Here is a 19,436-nt window from a genome sequence, read left to right on the forward strand (position 1 = left end):
ATTTTTTTTTTTTGATAATTCTCTGTATTATTCTTAAAATATTGTATTCTTTGACCAATAACACAATTAAAATAAATAAGTATTGTTTATACTAAATTCTCTGTAAATTCTTAAAATATTGTATTCTTTGACCAATAATACAATTAAAATAAATAATTATTGTTTATACTAAATTTATTTATAATTGGCTTATACATTTTTTTAATGAATTTTTACAATTAAGTTTCCTTGACAATTAGATGTAAATGTTGATTTTATCGACATTTCAGTTCACTTCGTTTTTTCCCGTGAAAAATAAACTATCGTCTTGTGTAATTATTAAGATTTATTAAATTAGTTATTGATATGGCAAGTGAAAAAAATATTTTTGGTCAAACAAATGAATCAAACTTACATAAGGTCATATGCAAAGTTGAAGAAATATGGAATCGTCGTTTCATGCATTCCAATTGTGTTTTAAATAATACAAATAAAGGACAGATATCAAAAAAGTCAAATAAAGATGAAAGAATTATCTGTAAAAACTATTAAGTTTAATAATTAAACTAACTATTTCGAATAGAGAAAAAGTTTTTTAATATAAAATATAAGAAAAATTAATAATAAGTTCTCTTATTCATATATAACAATAATTCAGTCGCTTTACTTTAATTTAACTATTTTAATATTAAAAACCTTTTTGAAATTGATTATTTAATTAATAATTATTAAAATTATATTCAATTTGCAGCAATTATTAATAAAAATATTTATCCTATAAAAAATTCCATTATTCCAAAAAAACGCACGTATCGAAAAATGAATAAAAATGAAAAAATTATTCCAGAAAAATTGGTAACTATAATTATATTAATATATTTATTCGATTTAGCTATATTATTGGGGTTTGTCTGATTCAAAAATATAAAATAAACTATCAACCCTCTTAATATAAATGCGGTAACATAATGTTTAATATTATTCCGCTATTTTTCCTATTAGATTTTTATGGGAAATTCAATTTTTATCGAAGATAATAATATAATATTAAGTATAGTTTATTTGTTTATTTAAATATCTCTTTGGTTACCTAGAATATGATGCAGCAAAGAGAATTCGGAACACTTTTTCAGAATAAAAAATCTGAAAAATATAAAAATGAAATTTTAAATTCAACAGAAAAAAAATATTTAAAAATTTCAAAGGACAATCCGCTATTAATATCAGCTGATTTGTTAGAAAAGATATATTTTATTATGCTTTATTTCAATAAAAAGATTTTAGGGTATACCCTAAACCATTTTTTGGATTTAAAGCAGATTTCTTAAATAAATAAATTTAATAAATAAATTTATCATATAATTAAATATATTTTTATGATCCGTTAAGAGTTTTCATAAGAAAAATTTGGAACGCAAAAAATCCGAAATAAAAAAACAACTTTTTGAAATATCATCTAATACTACTGCTCGAACAAATCTAAAAAGAAATTCATCCGAAGAAGATGAAAAAGTCATAAAAAGTATACAACATTTAAAATATAATTAATTTTTAAAAAATATGAAGTTTTAATTTTTGAAACAAATATGTAATATTTTTAAACATAAATTATTTTAGAGCCAAAAGTTAGTTCTAATCCTTTGACCTTAAATACGCCGAATGACGTAAATTTACTTGCTCTGTCCACTATTGAAGTAATAAAAGTACCAGAGAAAGAAAAAGGTAATTAGTTATTTAATCTATTTATTTTATGTAAAATTAAATAAAAAAAGATTATTTATTAAACATAATTAATTATAATAATACGAGTTAAATTAATATAACTTCTGCAGAGGCGTGTCATTAAGGGGGTCCATGGACGTTTTAAACAAAAGTAATTATACGTGTTTAATTTCATATTCCAAAACCTTAAATAAACCTAAATAATAGTAAACTGTTCAACAAAGTCTTTTATTAATTTTATGAAAAATGTTTAAATATGGTTACACTTGCAGAAGTAATGCAAGATCAGAACACAAAATCTCTTGATCAGTATAATGCACCTTCATTTAAATCGCCCACATCATGGTATACTTCAGACACAATTAATGAGTACATTAAAATGATAGTAAAACGGTCAGAAGGTGAAGTTTATGCAGTTGTCACTGATTTTATTGTAGCGTATCTTCGAGGAGGTTATCCAGCTGTAAGAAGATGGATAAAAAAAGATATTCACACAATAAAATTACTTTTTGTGCCCATGAATGTATATGGGAGTCATTGGATATTGACAGTGGTTAATATACCTGAAAAGACTGTGACATCATATGATAGTCTTAAGTCGTATAAGGGTCCTTATCCAATGGTATTAAAAAATTTCTTAATTGAATGGGAGATGGACAAAAAAGGAAAAGCTTCTACATGGACATTACAAATAGGCGAGACATCTCGCCAAACCAATGGACATGATTGTGGGCCATTTACTGTTGAGCTGGCAGAAAAAATGTCTCGAGGAGATACAACACCAATAAATGCAAATTTTATGCCTTTTATAAGATTAAGACACAAAAATGAAATTATTGCTGGCGAGCTATTCAATTAATATTTTTATGAATGAAATTTTATTTTTGTATTTTATATCAATTTTCTTAATATTCACTATAAATTGAAATTTTTATTTGTATACCACCAAACATTTTTTTACTTTTTCTATGTTTAATTGTTGTTTTGTTATTTTATTTTAATCTTATTTTTCTTTGTAACATTTCATTTAAGAAATTCAAATTTAATATAAATTTATCTTAACTGAAATAATTTAATGTTCTTGTTATGTGATTATACAAATATAATAATATACAGTTATGGATACAATTAAGTTAAAAAGTCAGCCAATTATACATTTTTAAATTAACAAGCGTATCTACTATCTTAACAACTTAATTTAAATTTTACTAAATGACGATTCATAAAGAATTTAATAACTTTTGTTTATTTTTTAAATACTACTTTAATTATAAAAAATTCTTTTCTGTATTTTTTATGAATGCGGTATATTTAATAGGGGTAACTAAACTTATTTGGTTATAATTCTCTAAACTGATAAACTATAAAATAAATTTAAAAATGAACTACAAGTTCAGAATATTTCCGTTGTTATTATATTTTTGCTACGGGTATTTTTGTAACTAAATGACTCAATGAAATCCAAATAATATCTAGAAATCTCTGATAAAATGTAGATAAATACGTGTCGTCAAATCCTATCAAATTATCTTCAACTTTGTTATTTATTTAAAATACCATTTATTTTATAGTAAATAAATATAGTATATTATAAAAAATTAATACCAATATATTAAGCATTTTTTTTAAGTCGGGAGTGTCCAGACATGGAGGACACCCCCCCTAAAATACGCCACTGCTACAGATTTATTTTTGTACTTCATAAGCTTGATAAATATGTATGTTAAAAAAAATTTAATAGACATTATTATATAAATTATATAGTGTTCAGTTGGGTGCATCAAAAAAAGTCGATCTTCGAAATTTTAATGAGAACTATTGTAACTTTATTATATGCATTAAAATAGGCATTTTGTGAAAATTTGAGATTTTTAAAAAAAATTTTACTGGTAGCTTAATGTGTTTTTAGTATTTTGACCAAAATTACTCCCCCCTCCAAAAAAAAACGGGTTCTGTTATTCAATTTTTGGTCAAATATTATGATTAGTACATCAAAATATTTTTACTGTAGAATACAAATTTTTTAGTTTTAAAATTATATGGTATATTTCAAGTAGGTCTCAAATAAGCTTAAAATTAAAAAAAAAATTTTTTTTTATGCAGTTTGGCTGATATTTATGTATATTATAAAAAAAAAAAATTTCCACTAATCTTAAAGACATACCAACCTAACCGATGTCTTTCAATGATACGTCAAAAGATCACAAATCGAATCTAGTCGAAGACATTACCCTTCAAAATTGAAAAAAATTCCCTTGTTCCCCGTAAATGGGGGAAACCTCCAGAAAAATTACAAATTTTAAAATCGCTAATTCTCGAAATTTTTTCAATTTTTTTTACTTAAAACTGTCATAACTTTTTCAAAAATGAACATATCCATATAATATTTTTTATAGATGCTTAATGTCTTTACCTATCATTTGGTATATATTTTCTTTAAAACTAACCCTTTATCTGCCCACAGGGAGGGATTTTTTAAAAATAACCAAATTAATATCAATTTTTTTTATGTATAGATGCATGATATCATTATCTTTCATTTATTATATTTTTTTTAGCTTCGATGCGTAGCTGAGAAGGTATTGGTTTTACTAAGATGTGTTTAATTTTTTTTTTTTGTCTGTTACCACTTTTTCTCAGCTCTCACCGAACGGATTTCTTTCAACGATACGTCAAAAGATCACAAATCGTATCTAGTCGAAGACATTACCCTTAAAAATTGAAAAAAATTCCCTCGTTCCCCGTAAATGGGGGAAACCTCCAAAAAAATTACAAATTTAAAAATCGCTAATTTTCAAAATTTTTTCAATTTTTTTTAACTTAAAAGTGCCATAACTTTTTCAAAAATGAACGTATCAATATAATTCTTTTTTACATAAATGCATAATGTCATTATCTTTCATTTGGTATATCTTTTTCATAAATTTAACCCTTAACCTGCCCACAAGGGGGCATTTAAAATGACAACTTTTTCACAAAAAATTAATTTTTTTAACTTAAATTTTGAAAATGTTTCGGAAAGTCTGACACTTTTATATATATCTTAAATTAAAGCTACTGTAATATACTTTATTATGGTAAAAAAAAAATTCGGACTTTAACTTATCTTCACGGTGAAAATGGCTACCGAATGCTATTTTTGTGTGAAAATTTTCGATTTTGTATATTCCAATTTTAACTTTATTATGCTATAACTTTTTGAAAAATGTATAGATCAGTACAATTTTTTCACGGGGAGTAGTATTTATAGACATCTTTTATTTGACATACTGTTTTTGTAAATCGGACCATTTCCCTATATATGGGGGGGCTTAAAATATAAAAAATGCATGTAGAAAGTAGAACTTTTTCAACTTAAATTTTGAAAGTGTTCCGGAAAGTCTGACACTTTTATATATATCTTAAATTAAAGCTAATGTAATATACTTTATTATGGAAAAAAAAAATTTCGGACTTTATTTTATCTTCATGGTGAAAACAGACATCAAAGTTTATAAAAAAAATACGATTTTTGTAAAAAAATTCATTTTAATATTTTTAACTTCATAATGCTATAACTTTTTGAAAGATCTATGGATCAATATAATTCTTTTTTTTGTAGATGCATGATGTCTTTACCTATCATTTGGTATANTGCATGATGTCTTTACCTATCATTTGGTATATATTTTTTTTATATCTGACCCTTTACCTGCCCACAGGGGGGGATTTAAAATGACCACTTTTTCACAAAAAGTTTACTATTTCAACTTAAATTTTGAAAGTGTTCCGGAAAGTCTGACACTTTTATATATATTTTAAATTAAAGCTAATGTAATGTACTTTATTATGCGAAAAAAAAATTTCGGACTTCATTTAATCTTCACGGTGAAAATGGCTACCGAATGCTATTATTGTGTGAAAATTCTCGATTTTATTTTTTACATTTTTAACTTTATAATGCTATAACTTTTTGAAAAATGTATGGATCAATATAATTTTTTTTTTATAGATGCATGATGTCTTTACCTATCATTTGGTATATATTTTTTTTATATCTGACCCTTTACCTGCCCACAGGGGGGGATTTAAAATGACAACTTTTTCACAAAAAATTTACTTTTTCAACTTAAATTTTGAAAGTGTTCCGGAAAGTCTGACACTTTTATATATATCTTAAATTAAAGCTAATGTAATTTACTTTATTATGCGAAAAAAAAATTTCGGACTTCATTTTATCTTCACGGTGAAAATGGCTACCGAATGCTATTATTGTGTGAAAATTCTCGATTTTATTTTTTACATTTTTAACTTTATAATGCTATGACATATTGAAAAGTGTATGGATCAACATTATTTTTTTATGATAAATAATATTTTTAATAATTCCTTTTTCATTTTACATACTTTATCTTAATTTATTAATATTAATAATGAACTAGCAGATCATGTAGCTTTTGGAATAGTCCACCAATTTTTTAAAATTAAAAAGTAACTAAAGATTTGCATCGAAGCGTTTTTTATGATAGTGATTTTAATCACTGTCAGATATCATTATACTTGATCCATCTATGCCACGTCACCNCTTGATCCATCTATGCCACTTCACCACTGTGCCGCGACCCCCCTGTGCTGGGTTTTTATATATGACCTTTACCTGCCCACAGGGGGGGATTTTAAATGAAAACTTTTTCACAAAAAATTAATTTTTCAACTTAACTTTTGAAAATGTTCCGGAAAGTCTGACACTTTTATATATATCTTAAATTAAAGCTTATGTAATATACTTTATTATGAAAAAAAAAATTTCGGACTTTATTTTATCTATTCGGTGAAAATGGCTACCGAATGCTATTTTTGTGTGAAAATTTTTGATTTCGTATTTTACATTTTTAACTTTATTATGCTATAAATTTTTGAAAAATGTATGGATCAATACAATTTTTTCATGAGAAGTAGTATTTATATACATCTTTCATTCGACATAATGTTTTTTTAAATCGGACCATTTCCCTAAATACAGGGGGGATTCAAAACATAAAAATGCATATAGAAAGTAGAACTTTTTCAACGTAACTTTTGAAAGTGTTCCGGNCTTTTATTCTAATTATAATAATTAAACCCTTTGTATTAACCCTAAACTTAATTATAGAAATCCATGTTAATGTTATATAAAATGTCAAAATGATTTGTATACTATTTATTTGTAACAATGTCTATATTTATGCTTACATATCAATAAACAGTAATATTGTAAGAATGAGACAATGATGATTTTTGAGGGTACAAAGTATTTTAAAAAGGCCGAACAAACCTTTCTCTGGCTTGTTCTTATCGTGTTTTAGACAACGTTACGCGATAATTGCGATCATCATTGTCGAAATTTTTACCTATTAAAGTTGTGAACTAAATCGAATTGTGTTATTTTATTTATCAGTCATTTATTAATAACACCATTACTTTAGATATCATAAAAACCAAGAAAAATTATCAGGTAAGATTTTAAAAATCAATAATGGTCGATATTTATGTTATTTTATAACCCTCGAATAACACCCAGAATTAAAAGTTACCCTCAAATTTTTCCTACTTATATTCTCTCTTTATTTTTTTAAGTTTTGAGTTACGATACAGTTCATGCAATTTATTAACTATTACTTTGAATAGTTAAGTTATTATTATGAAATTTATTGACAAAAATCAAATTTATTATAATCAGCTTTTGTATTTAATTAAACAGTTGTATTCGTTAAGCTAAACAGACTGCATTTGTGTTAAAGATTTTTTATTCATCTATTTTGGTAAAGTGAGTCAGTAAACGACTCACTTTACTTTATCGTTTACTTGATATGGTAAATTCCTACGTAAAGTCGGTTTTTCCCATTTCAGTAAATCAAGAAGGGGGTTTTCCGATTGGTCGGTTTTTCCCAACTCAACTAAGTGTTTTTCTATTTCGGATTTTTGCGCGCGGTGACAGCCTACTTTTAGAGAATCGTAGGAATCACGTGTTCCGTAAGACGATTTAGACCGCAGTTTTTCCGAACATGGTTTACTATTTTTGGTTTTACCGTTAGCCCCCCGTTTATATTCATAAACGACTTTACTTTTTGGCCGGTGCAGTTTTCTTTCCCACCGGGCCCTTTTCGTGTTTTCGACTGCTTATCGGTTTGACTGGTTTGACTAAAATAAGGGCCACCGCAGCTCCAATATGCTATCTCCTTTTACCGATTTTTAGGGGGGCGCGCCGTCGTCTCCAGAACCGTAGTTTTTACGTACGGTGGTTTTTCTGGAACGCACGTGTTTTTAATCTTTTTTACTAACGCTCTAAGCTCAGTAAAAGATTTCTGCGCACTAACACGTACTAGTGCTTGGTGTTCTACGCGCATTAATTCTGAGGTTTAATGGTTTCTATTTCAGATAGACCGCAATTGTGGCACCGAAATAGTTGATATTTTTCTAATAGGAAACCACATAGAGACTCAGCCGGTTTTTGTCTCCAGCTTAACAGCTGTAAGAATCTTTTTTAGCATATCCTGACCGTCAAATTTTTCCAAAAATTCATTTATAAATTCTGGTCAATTTGGATATAATGACTCACCAAGCATAAGCTTTTCCTATTGATTTTTCTAACATTAAATTAACCCGACGGTGTGCCATGAGTACTTTAACAGCGGCACTTAAAAATCTTTGCGGGTCCTCAACTCTAGTGACTTTATATTCAGGTAAGTATTTTGGAACCAAATCACTGTTTAATTAAGGCGCAACAAATGATTTTACCGCGTCTGTATTATTCGCTGTGTGGTTAAAATTAGTATTTTGACTACCGAGAAAACTATTCGGTTGACTACCTAAACACCCGTTATTATTATTATAGATTCCATTAGTGGTAAATAGCGGTTTTGTATAATAAAAATTATTCGGTTCATGTAAGGTAGTTGCGTTCTTAAAATAAACACGATATTTTACTCATCAAAAATAGTATTGTTAGGAGTTTTCTCAGTTTCCGTATCCACGTTTTCGATTTTAAATTTATAATTTTGTGGGTTTACGTTTTCTAAATCTCTAAGGTAACTTTCCAACGCTATTATTTTGTCATCTTTAGTCCCCTGCGAATTTATGTTACGTATATGCAATTCTTTAATTATTTCGTCGATCGTTAGTGTTATTAATTGTTTAATCATTTTAATGAAAATAAATAAACATTAATGGTTAAACTAGTATTAACGAAAAAAAAATTTTCTAATATCCCAAACTTATTTATTTTCGTGTTATCGGTCTAATAAATATAATTCGGTTATAATAAAAAAAAAATGTGTACTATTTTCGCGGTAATAATTAATTAAAGTAATTGCCAAACTACTTTTTTCTTTCTTTGTTAAATAATAAAAGAAGAAAAAAAAGTGTGTAGTTCGGTACTTTTTATTATTTCTGCGCTCAACGAATATTGGCCAACTTATTTATTTCCGTGGGTACGGTTTAATAAAATCGGTGTTTTATACTTTGGCTGTAATAAATAAGTTAAAGATGTTATAACTAGTTCTCGGTTTGCACTTTAATATATTTTCGGGGGTATTATTGGGCTCCATACTTATTTATTTCTGTAATGGCGGTTACAAAAAAAACACAGTTCGGCTGTTTACACTTTTATATATGTTTAGGCGGTACGGTAATTTCTCGAATAACGCCGTCCGTTACATATAAAATTTTCTTAGAAATAAACTTATTTATTTCCGTAGGTCAAATGAAGTCAGTGGTTTCGCTATTTTTTTTTGTTCTCGCGGTACGGTAACGTAAGCGCGTGTCGCTGGCCGTCACAAAAAAATTAGTACACGGCACAAAAAAAACTAAGATGGCAAAAAAAATGTTTTAAACAAATAATTTGTATATATGGTTTTTTTTTTTTCTTCACAAATTAGTCCTTGAAAAAATATGTTCATCCAGTCGATTACGCCAGTTGTCGCGGTGACAACAAATTAGAAATAAAATAAAGTTAATACTAATTTTATTTTATAACGGATAAGATCTCATTCATCCAATAATAATAATAATAATAATAAATGAAAAATAAAACAAGTATCTATTGTAAATAAAACATATATTATGCATTTTACTTACACGAGTGTAAATACGACACTGTTAATTACAGACTGATTAGCGGCCGCCGGACTTGATTCGTATTTATGTCAACGCCGACGGTCGCCGATAACAGATAAGACATCTCGGGTTTTGTTAATGTGCAATTTGGAAAAGCACAGCACGGCAGGAGTATTACCCTTTTTTTCCCCCTCGACCGGCATTATTGTTGGACGTCCTGGAACTGCCGTGAGGCATTACTTCAGGCCGTCTTAATAATTCACACCACCACGTTGTGAATCAGCCCGAAATTAATCATGTGCTGATTCGCAATGTGATGTGGCCTCCTCCTGTTAACCGGATCTCAGAGTGAGAACCGTTAGGGAGAGTTGGCAAAATAACTCATAAACAAAGACACAAAAGCAAAAACAAGAACCGAAGGCACCGGCTTAAACAAGCGCTTCAGGTCCTCCTGTGCCGGGCAGCGTGGCTACCCCTGTGTCAGGCATTCCGTTTCCTCTTTCTTTAACTGGACGAATTCGGCGAACGCTTGGACGAATATATATATATATATATATCCGAATTTTAAGTAATACAATTTTTATTAAAAAAACCCAGCACAGGGGGGTCGCGGCACAGTTGTGACGTGGTATATTTGGATCAAGTATAATGATATCTGACAGTGATTAAAATCACTATCAAAAATAAACGCTTCGATGCAAATCTTTAGATAGTGTTTAATTTAAAAAAAAATGGTGTTTTATTCTAAAAGCTACTTGATCTGCTGGTTCCTTATTAATATCTCGATAAAGATAAAGTATGTCAAATGAAAAAGGGTTTATTAAAAAATATTATTTCTCATAAAAAAATTAAAGTGAATCCATAAACTTTTCAATAAGTTATAGCATTATAAAGTTAAATATTATATAAATAATAAAATCGAGAATTTTCACACGAAAATAGCATTCGGTAGCCATTTTCGCTGTGAAGACAAGTCCAGAGGTCAAATTTTTTTTTTTCAAATTAAAGTATATTACATTAGCTTTAATTTAAGATATATATAAAAGTGTCAGACCTTCCGGAACACTTTCAAAAGTTAAGTAATAAGTAAATTTTTTGTGAAAAAGTTTTCATTTTAAATCCCCCCCTGTGGGCAGAAAGAGGTCAAATTTACAAAAAAAATATACCAAATGATAGGTAAAGACAGTTTTTAGTAAAGAAAATTGAAAAAATTTCGAAAATTAGCGATTTTTAAATTTGTAATTTTTTTGGAGGTTTCCCCCATTTACGGGGAACGAGGGAAATTTTTTCAATTTTGAAGGGTAATGTCTTCGACTAGATACGATTTGTGATTTTTTGACGTATCGTTAAAAGAAATCCGTTCGGTGAGAGCTGAGAAAAAGTGGTAACAGACACAAAAAAAAACACATCATAGTAAAACCAATACCTTCTCAGCTTCGCATCGAAGCTAAAAATGTGTTGAATATTATAAATATATTCATAAATATAATTTAAAATTTTATATTATGTACCTTAAAAACTTACTTCTAATAAGGTGACTTATAATGTCATTCAATACTTAAACAACGTTTAAAATAACTACTGAGAAAATCATTACAATTGCTTTAATTGTATAGAAACGCATACAGAAAAAATAAAATAATTCTAATGTGGTGAAAATATTGTTTTGTAATTGATGAATATCAAATATTTCTCATATAAAACGAATACTATACGTTATTATTTATCTTAATTTGATAAATTATCAGATCAGGTAATTATCAGTGATGATTCTCCATTTTCTAAACTAAAAACTCATAATTTTATGTTAATAGATCTATGTTTTTTATGATTTTAACGTATATGATAAAGATTAGAAGAGGGTGGGGAAATTTAATACCATTAAGTTTTAATTGAAATTCTTAAATAAAGTATTCTCCATAAAAACTTAAAGTTTGGTAAAAGTACTACTTGATACATTGACACCAATGATAAAAAGATCATTATTTAATTTTAATTATTTTAGAAATTAAAATTAGGTCCAAAATAAAATTAAAGTCATTTTTCCTCAAGTCTGGGGCAATATTTCTAATGGTGCAAATCGATATACCTTAACTTGATCGAGGTTATGCTGGAAAATGTATTGATTTTTATTACTCAATGAAGAAATCATCTGCTGTGTCCCTAAGGAATTTGGATGTATTATACAATTTTTTAATCTGTCTACCGATTATTTAAAAAAAAAATTACGAATATTTAAATAAGAGGAAATCGATTTATGTGAAATTTCACATAAAAAAAAAACAACTCTTCCTTCTCATTTTTGATCAAATATCCTATCCAAGTTCTACCCAAATTTGAATAAGACGTAAAATTTTATATACATTATTTTCCTGATATTTATTAACGAATGAAATTAAAACTTTACCGCATAAAATAAAAATTCAAATATTGTACTTGCAAAAAATGTGTATTTTATGAATGTTTTTTACTGAGAAATACAATATTATGTTCAAAAATAATTCCGTCACTTTTTGCTCTATTCCTAGATATAATATTTTTTAATAAAATTATTATTTCACATTTGCCATTATTTTCTGTCATAATTGAAAATAAATTATGAGTAATGAAACATACAAATTTTATAGCGGAGTTTATATTACTAAAAAAACAGTACTAAATTATGATAAAAGATAAAAAAGATGTTATACAAAATAAATTCTTAAATAAAAAAAATTTTACCTATAATTTGGCTGTGTTAAATTATTTAATAATTATACGCTTAAAATAACTGCTATTTTCGTTAATATACAACAATTATTTTATTTTTTTCTTGATCAATTAAAAATATATTTTGTAACGTAATTTTTCAAATAAATTTATATTTCTAATAATGTAAACAATATTGTTAACAAAACATTTTACTATACATATTATTAGACGCCAATAATTAAAAATATACTTTTAATGAAGTCCAAAACTGTAAAAAGTTACATAAAATATTCGGTAGATAAATTAAAGCTATTAAAGATGGTAGAACATAATGACAATCTGTATATCACTTTGAAAAAATGTTATATTATACGTATTCTTAATGAATAATGTTAAAGATGTTATTGTTATGTGCAACTCTAGGGCCCAGATTTCAATGCATAATGCATTTATTTAGGATTATTTTAGACAATTTTTTCCAGGCACAAAATTTATAGTAGAGAATTAAAAAATGAAACATTTATTTTGAATTTTTTGAGATTTATTGATTGTTTGGACCGATCCCTGGAACGTGTGTGTACGGAAATTTCTTACGGTGCGAGGAAATATTTCAATAAAATTTGGTTAGGGAAAAAAAATAAGTTTTTTAGTAATAACCAAATATTAGCGACATTAAAAAAATTTTCTATTAATTAAAAAAAATATAAATCATGAAAAACAATCAGATGCGTAATTTATATAAATAATACAAAATGTAATCAGTTGTATATAACAAATATTAAAGTAATACAAAAACAAGAATATTAATCTTTTATTCACAAAAGTAATGCAGATTCAAATTTGTTAAAATAAAATGTTTAAAATTAAATAAAACTCTTACATAATTTTATGCAAAATTGACCATAGTATCTTATATCAATTTATCCAGAGAAAAAAAATTTATTTTAATTTTTTTTATTAGAGACAAATAATTATTAATATGCTTTTAACAGAGTCCAAATCTGTATAAAGTAACACAGAGTATTTGCTTAATCAAATGTAATTAGATTTTTCAAAACATTGTGGACCACCCAGGGTCGCATTTAGTGGGGACGTTAATTAAAGTATAACAATATTATGAATAAATTTAAAATTAAAATAATTTTGATAAAAATGTTATAAAAATTTAATAAATAAATATGTCTTTTAAAGATAGCATAACTATTAAAAAACGATTATTTATACAGAATTTTCTACTTAATAATATATCTTTTAACAATTTTTTTACCTAAAGTTGGTTTTAAATGATAGATTCCTCCTCAAAATGAAATATTATAATTAATAATTGATTTAGCTAATACCAAAAAAGTAGATAATTCTCAAAGTCTTAAAAATCACGTATAATTTTGAATTTTAGTTTTAGTAGACAACTTTTCAATAACATATTGTTTCAAGTGAAAACTTTAAAAAAAAAACTCAAAATAATTGGTTTCCGACGTAGTTGGGACATGTATAGATGGTATCTGAAGTAATTAAAATCACTACAATAAAAAATGCTTTGATGTGAACTTTTAGATAGTGTTTAATTTTTTGAAGGAATTTTTGGATTATTCCAATAGCAATATCAACTCTTATTTCCTTTATTCATATTTTCACACTATTTTACACATCAAACAAATCTAAAGCTTTTGCATAACAAGTTAACATCTTCCTTGACTGTTGTTAAAAGTTTAAATAATACAGATTGATATACATTTTATTTTTGTCAAAGTTTTTAATTCAATAATTTACTTGACAATGTATCTATGGTTTCTGGCATGCAAGTAAAATGGTATTATTACGAAAATAAACTTAACAGGTAAAAACGGCAAATTTCTTTTATGTCATGTATTATAATGATTATAGAGATCCAGTCAGGTTTTATTTAAATATACTATTAAATAGAAATAAATGCTTGCTATTGTTGTTAGTTGAGAGTCTATATTTATTGGTCACAAAACGCTAACTGTCCTTCTAGTAGGATATAAATTATATAAGAATTGCATTACCCCGTTAAGGTACAGCTTAACCAACTGTTAGGATCCTAGTAGAAAAGCACGTTGCTGATATATAATTAATAGTGTTTCTAATTTTTGAAAACTTTCATTAAGGGACGCCGTACTTAGTACCTCAGTAAGTAAGTATATCAAACTCATAAAGACCGTTCTGAAGCTAAATATATGAAATTAAAATGATTTTTAATAACTGACATTTTTTTTTTAGTGCGTGATATTTTTGTAACACTTTTACATTTTGAAAAGTGGTCAATGAAACTTATAAAATAATGTTTATTGAGAGACGTGTCATCACCGACGCTGCCATATGGATGGCTTTGAACAAAAGTTAAAGGTAATTTATAAATTTTTATTATACAAGCTATATGTCTGCAGTATAAAATGTATTTTTCTATTGATATAAATGATTTATTGTAATCAGTTGTATATAACAACTATTAAAGTAATTCAAAAACAAGAATATTATTCTATTATTAAAAAATATAATGCAAATATCATGTGTTGCTGAAGTAAATATATTATAATAATAATATCAAATGAAACTCTTAAATAAGGTTATGCAAAATTGACTATGGTATCTAGAAAATTTTATTCTAGAGAAAAATAATAATAAATTTTATAGATGTATAATGTCTTTACCTACCATTTGGTATATTTTTTTTATAAATTTCACACTTTATCTGCCTACAGGAGGGATTCAAAATGACAACTTATGCACAAAAAATTAACGTTTTCTACTTAACTTTTTAAAGTGTTCCTAAAAGTCTGACACTTTAATATATATCTTAAATTAAAGTTAATGTAATATACTTTATTATGGTTAAAAAGAAATTGGGGACTTTATTTTGTTTTCACGATGATAATGGATAGCGAATGCTATTTTTGTATGAAAATTCTACATTTTATTTTTTACGTTTTTTACTTTATAATGCTATAACTTATTGAAAAGTGTATGGATCAATACAATTTTTTTATAAGAAATAATATTTATATCCCTTTTATATTCGACATACTTTATCTTAATCAGGATATTAATAATGAACTAGCAGATCATGTAGCTCTTGGAATAATCCACTAATTTTTTAATATTAAGCACTATCTACAGATTTGCATTGAAGCGTTTTTCTTAGTGATTTTAACCACTCTCAGATATTATTATACTTGACCCAACTATGCCACGACATCACTGTGTTAGGTTTTTGTAGTTATTTTTGAATAATTAAAAATTAATAACACATGAATAATTAAATTACAAAATCATTTTATTATGTTTTCATTTAAAAATATTATTTGATAAAATTTTAAGGAAGTAAGAAAGAGATAGGATGTATTTTTTTTTTTTTAATATTATAAAACGGTAGAAATAATAAATTTCTATAATGAAAAAATCATATTATGTTGTATATTTATAAAGATTTGCGTGAATCATAGTTTAATAAATGCCTGTAAAAAAAATTATACACATATTTTATGACTTGTACAAAGAAATATTTTACAAAAGACTGAGGTTTGATAAAAAAAAAATAATTTGAACAAAATATGTAATTGTCTAAAATAATTAATAATTAATAAAAATATTAAAAAAAGGAAAAGTTATAATAGTAATAAAAATAATGAATAAAATTACCCTGCGTGTAACAATAATTAACAAAAGTAATAATCTAAAATGGCTGAATTTTCAAACTTGATTTAAAATATAGAATCTAAATTTATTTATTAGTGAATAATAAATTATTTAGTTTAAAAAGTATATGTATAATATAATATTTTAATTGATAGTTAATTGTAAATTACAAAGTAAGGAAGAACAATAAAGAAAAAAATATATTATGTATTATACCACCTAATATTAAAATCCAAAATTTCTGCACAATAAGAAAACACCATTTTTAACATGTAAGTTTAAATTTGGGTCAATATGATTATTATACGAATAATTATATTGTAGTTTTTTCAATTCAGTAATATAGTTTTGTAAGAATGGTTCAACTCTTAATTCATAAATGTATTTTAGTCTAAGATATCCGTATTTTGTAGCAAAAACATAAATTTTCTCAAGTGTGCTATTTATAAATTCATAATTTAGAGTGTTGTCTGAATTATAAAAGTTGTTAATAGTAGTCAGTTCGTCAGTTAATAATAATGATTTGTTGAGAACATCGAATACAAAATCCTCATTAGTACATTCAAAATAATTTAATGCATTAGCCATACAAGACATTAGTGGTTTAAACGTAGAAAACATTTCGATTAATATTTTCAAATTCGTCAATTTAGACTCCTCATCTCGGTATTTATATACTAATGACAGAGAACTATAGTAATCACGTAAAGGATGAAGCATATCTGAATAAATTTTTCTTAATACCATTGAAGCACATGGCTTTGATATTGTTTTAAAATGAGTTTTTGGGACATTATTGATAGAAGAATATGCATGGACCCATTCCCTGATTGGTACTGAATCTCCATTAAAGGCTTTAAATTCAAAACCAATTATATTATTCCATCCTATAGAATTAATAATATTATTAAATGCAGTAACTTCATCAGGATTTACTATTGGTTCTCGTTTTAGTTCTGGCACTTGTTCTGGTTCTCGTTCTTGCTTCATTTTACGGCAACTAAATATGCTACTAGTAAGACATATTAACATAAAAAAGAAAATTAATCGTGAGAGCAACATCATAAAAATCGTAATTAAACAAAAAATAACTTACTCCTATAAGCCTTATACTATTATTCCTTTTAATTTATATGTATACAGTATTTACATTTATTAATAATAAATGTAAAATTATTATTTATGTATATATGTTTTATTATTATTTATTCGTATTTATTTAGTTAATGGAAGTATTTTTGTGTTAGATGTTCATATATCATTATACAGCATAAAAATAAAATTATACTTGTCAAATAACATTTTTTAAACTTCTAATCTCAATTCAAAATTAAAAGTTTATTTATAAATTAAGTATTATCGTTTAATTGACGGCACTACAGAACACACGCACGCAACAGTTTAGGTTCAATAATGATACGGTAAATCATTACAAAACATTCTATAATGCACCGATTTATTAAACTTCTTTTCTAATTCGAATAATTTTGTTGATGTCTAATTATCGTATTATCGTATTATATATGAATTTAAACGGCTTTCGTCAGGGCATTTTTCTGAACCGTTGCTATTTCTTTCGTTGTCTCCAGATTCGAATGGCGCGTGCTTTATTGTGAATTTATGTCAGATTATAATCAACTTAGTCTTTGTTCACGCCTATTAATTAAATACTGTATTTATATTTAAAGAAAACATAGAGTTGTATGACATTAGATCATAACATGTTATGATTATAATACATGATACCAACTTTTCAATTTTCAATTTTGTTCATTAAAAAGTGTACAGGCTTGTCTCATTGAACGTTTTTTATCTCCAAATCCAATATAAATCAATAATTGTATACGTTCATATACTGATAACTTTCCCATAGTTATTCACAAGCTAGATAATAGAAAATAATTATTTTTATGAACATATTTAAAATATTATACTCTTACTAACTTTGATTTGAAATTCCAAAAATGAAGAATGACTTAAATTCAAAGGAAAATGCGAACAAAATACTAATTTACTAATACTATGATTTTAATACCTTAAACTAAAGTAGATAATGATTTAAATGGAAATATTTTCAAGTATTTTTACTAGAAATAACTTAATATAAGAATATTTAAATAAAATTCAGAAGTACCACTGTACAAAAAACAAGAATAATATTCTATATTAAATATATGATTCTATTATTTATACTATTGAGAATATACCAAAAAATCTTGGTGTTAGATAACAGTTTATCTAATTACTTTGGTTAGGTGAATAAAGTGTTTTCTAATTTTAAAATTAACTAATTCCCCAACTATTTGTCGATACAAAGTAAACAATAAACATTATAGCACAAAATACTAGAATTTTTATTAAACAACTATGGTGTGTACAATGTACTTAATACAATGTGTATGTATATTGTATACACACACTATTTGATGCATATTTTATAAATTGTACATTTTTATAGGAAAAAATGATTTTACTCTTATTTTTGTAAAAGTAGAGTTGTGTATTAGTTATGTATTAGTAACTATTATGTCGTTATGATGAATTAGTTTTATAATTTACACTTTTTTATTTCATAGATTGGCAAATTTATTCAACATTTTTAAAACTGTATTGACAGTAAATAAGTTAGAAAATTTTATAATTGATTATAATTTTGACTTTTAATAAAATATCTTGATACATTAAGTGTGATTTTTTAACTTTTGTGTTTCATATTTGTTAAAGTATAATTTCATTAAGTTTTATTTTATTTCATAACAGTTCTCTAATTTATTAATTCAAAAATTGATATCATTTAATATTTGCTAACATTTTGTACATGACAATACATTGTTGAGTACTAATTAAGTATTTTATCTTTATCGTGCATCTTTAATTAGTAAAATTATTGGATCAAAGAAATTTAAGTCACAAATCAAAATTTATTTATAAATAAATAAAATAAAATCTGTATTTATTTTGTTACATTATCCTACTATAAATACAAAAGTATTAATTAATTCATAATTCTTCATTACGGAGATATAAATTAATAAATAACCAAGTATTTTTGAATTAATAACATTTTTTCAAATACAATTAACTGAATATTATTTATAATTACAAACTTGAAATGGTATTTCATCAAATTGAAAGTAAAACAATAGAATTTTTCAATAAAATATTTTAATACATGTAATATGAAAAGTGGACAATTTAATTACTCATTCAAGATTTAACTTAATCGATAATACAAAACAGAATATTAGAAAATTATTAAATAAAGACAATTATTAGTTTTTCATAAAATAAAACCAGTTCTGTTTTTAGAGAAT

General features: G+C 25.6%; 2 protein-coding genes across 3 annotated transcripts; one reads left to right on the forward strand and one right to left on the reverse strand.

The window, feature by feature from the left end:
• Positions 1-502: 502 nt before the first annotated feature.
• LOC126893870 (sentrin-specific protease 1-like) lies at positions 503-2,785 on the forward strand. Its single transcript, XM_050664402.1, has 4 exons — positions 503-517; positions 1,369-1,501; positions 1,597-1,701; positions 1,974-2,785. Exons 1-4 carry the CDS (start codon positions 503-505, stop codon positions 2,558-2,560), a joined length of 840 nt encoding a protein of 279 aa, XP_050520359.1. The 3' UTR covers positions 2,561-2,785.
• Positions 2,786-16,013: 13,228 nt separating this feature from the next.
• On the reverse strand, positions 16,014-18,203 carry LOC126898673 (uncharacterized). 2 transcript variants are annotated; one of them, XM_050672950.1, is made up of 3 exons: positions 18,067-18,203; positions 17,873-18,006; positions 16,014-17,778 (listed from the first exon to the last, which is right to left on the reverse strand). In XM_050672950.1, the coding sequence occupies exon 3, from the start codon at positions 17,185-17,187 to the stop codon at positions 16,348-16,350; it is 840 nt and encodes a 279-aa protein (XP_050528907.1). In that variant the 5' UTR covers positions 17,188-17,778; positions 17,873-18,006; positions 18,067-18,203; the 3' UTR covers positions 16,014-16,347. The 2 variants fall into 2 exon arrangements, with proteins under 2 accessions (XP_050528907.1, XP_050528915.1); XM_050672958.1 differs by having other exon boundaries at positions 16,014-17,792.
• Between the last annotated feature and the right edge of the window lie 1,233 nt (positions 18,204-19,436).

Source organism: Daktulosphaira vitifoliae, unplaced genomic scaffold (genome assembly GCF_025091365.1).
Source record: "Daktulosphaira vitifoliae isolate Bord-2020 unplaced genomic scaffold, ASM2509136v1 Scaffold_1, whole genome shotgun sequence".
NCBI classification, from domain to species: domain Eukaryota; kingdom Metazoa; phylum Arthropoda; class Insecta; order Hemiptera; family Phylloxeridae; genus Daktulosphaira; species Daktulosphaira vitifoliae.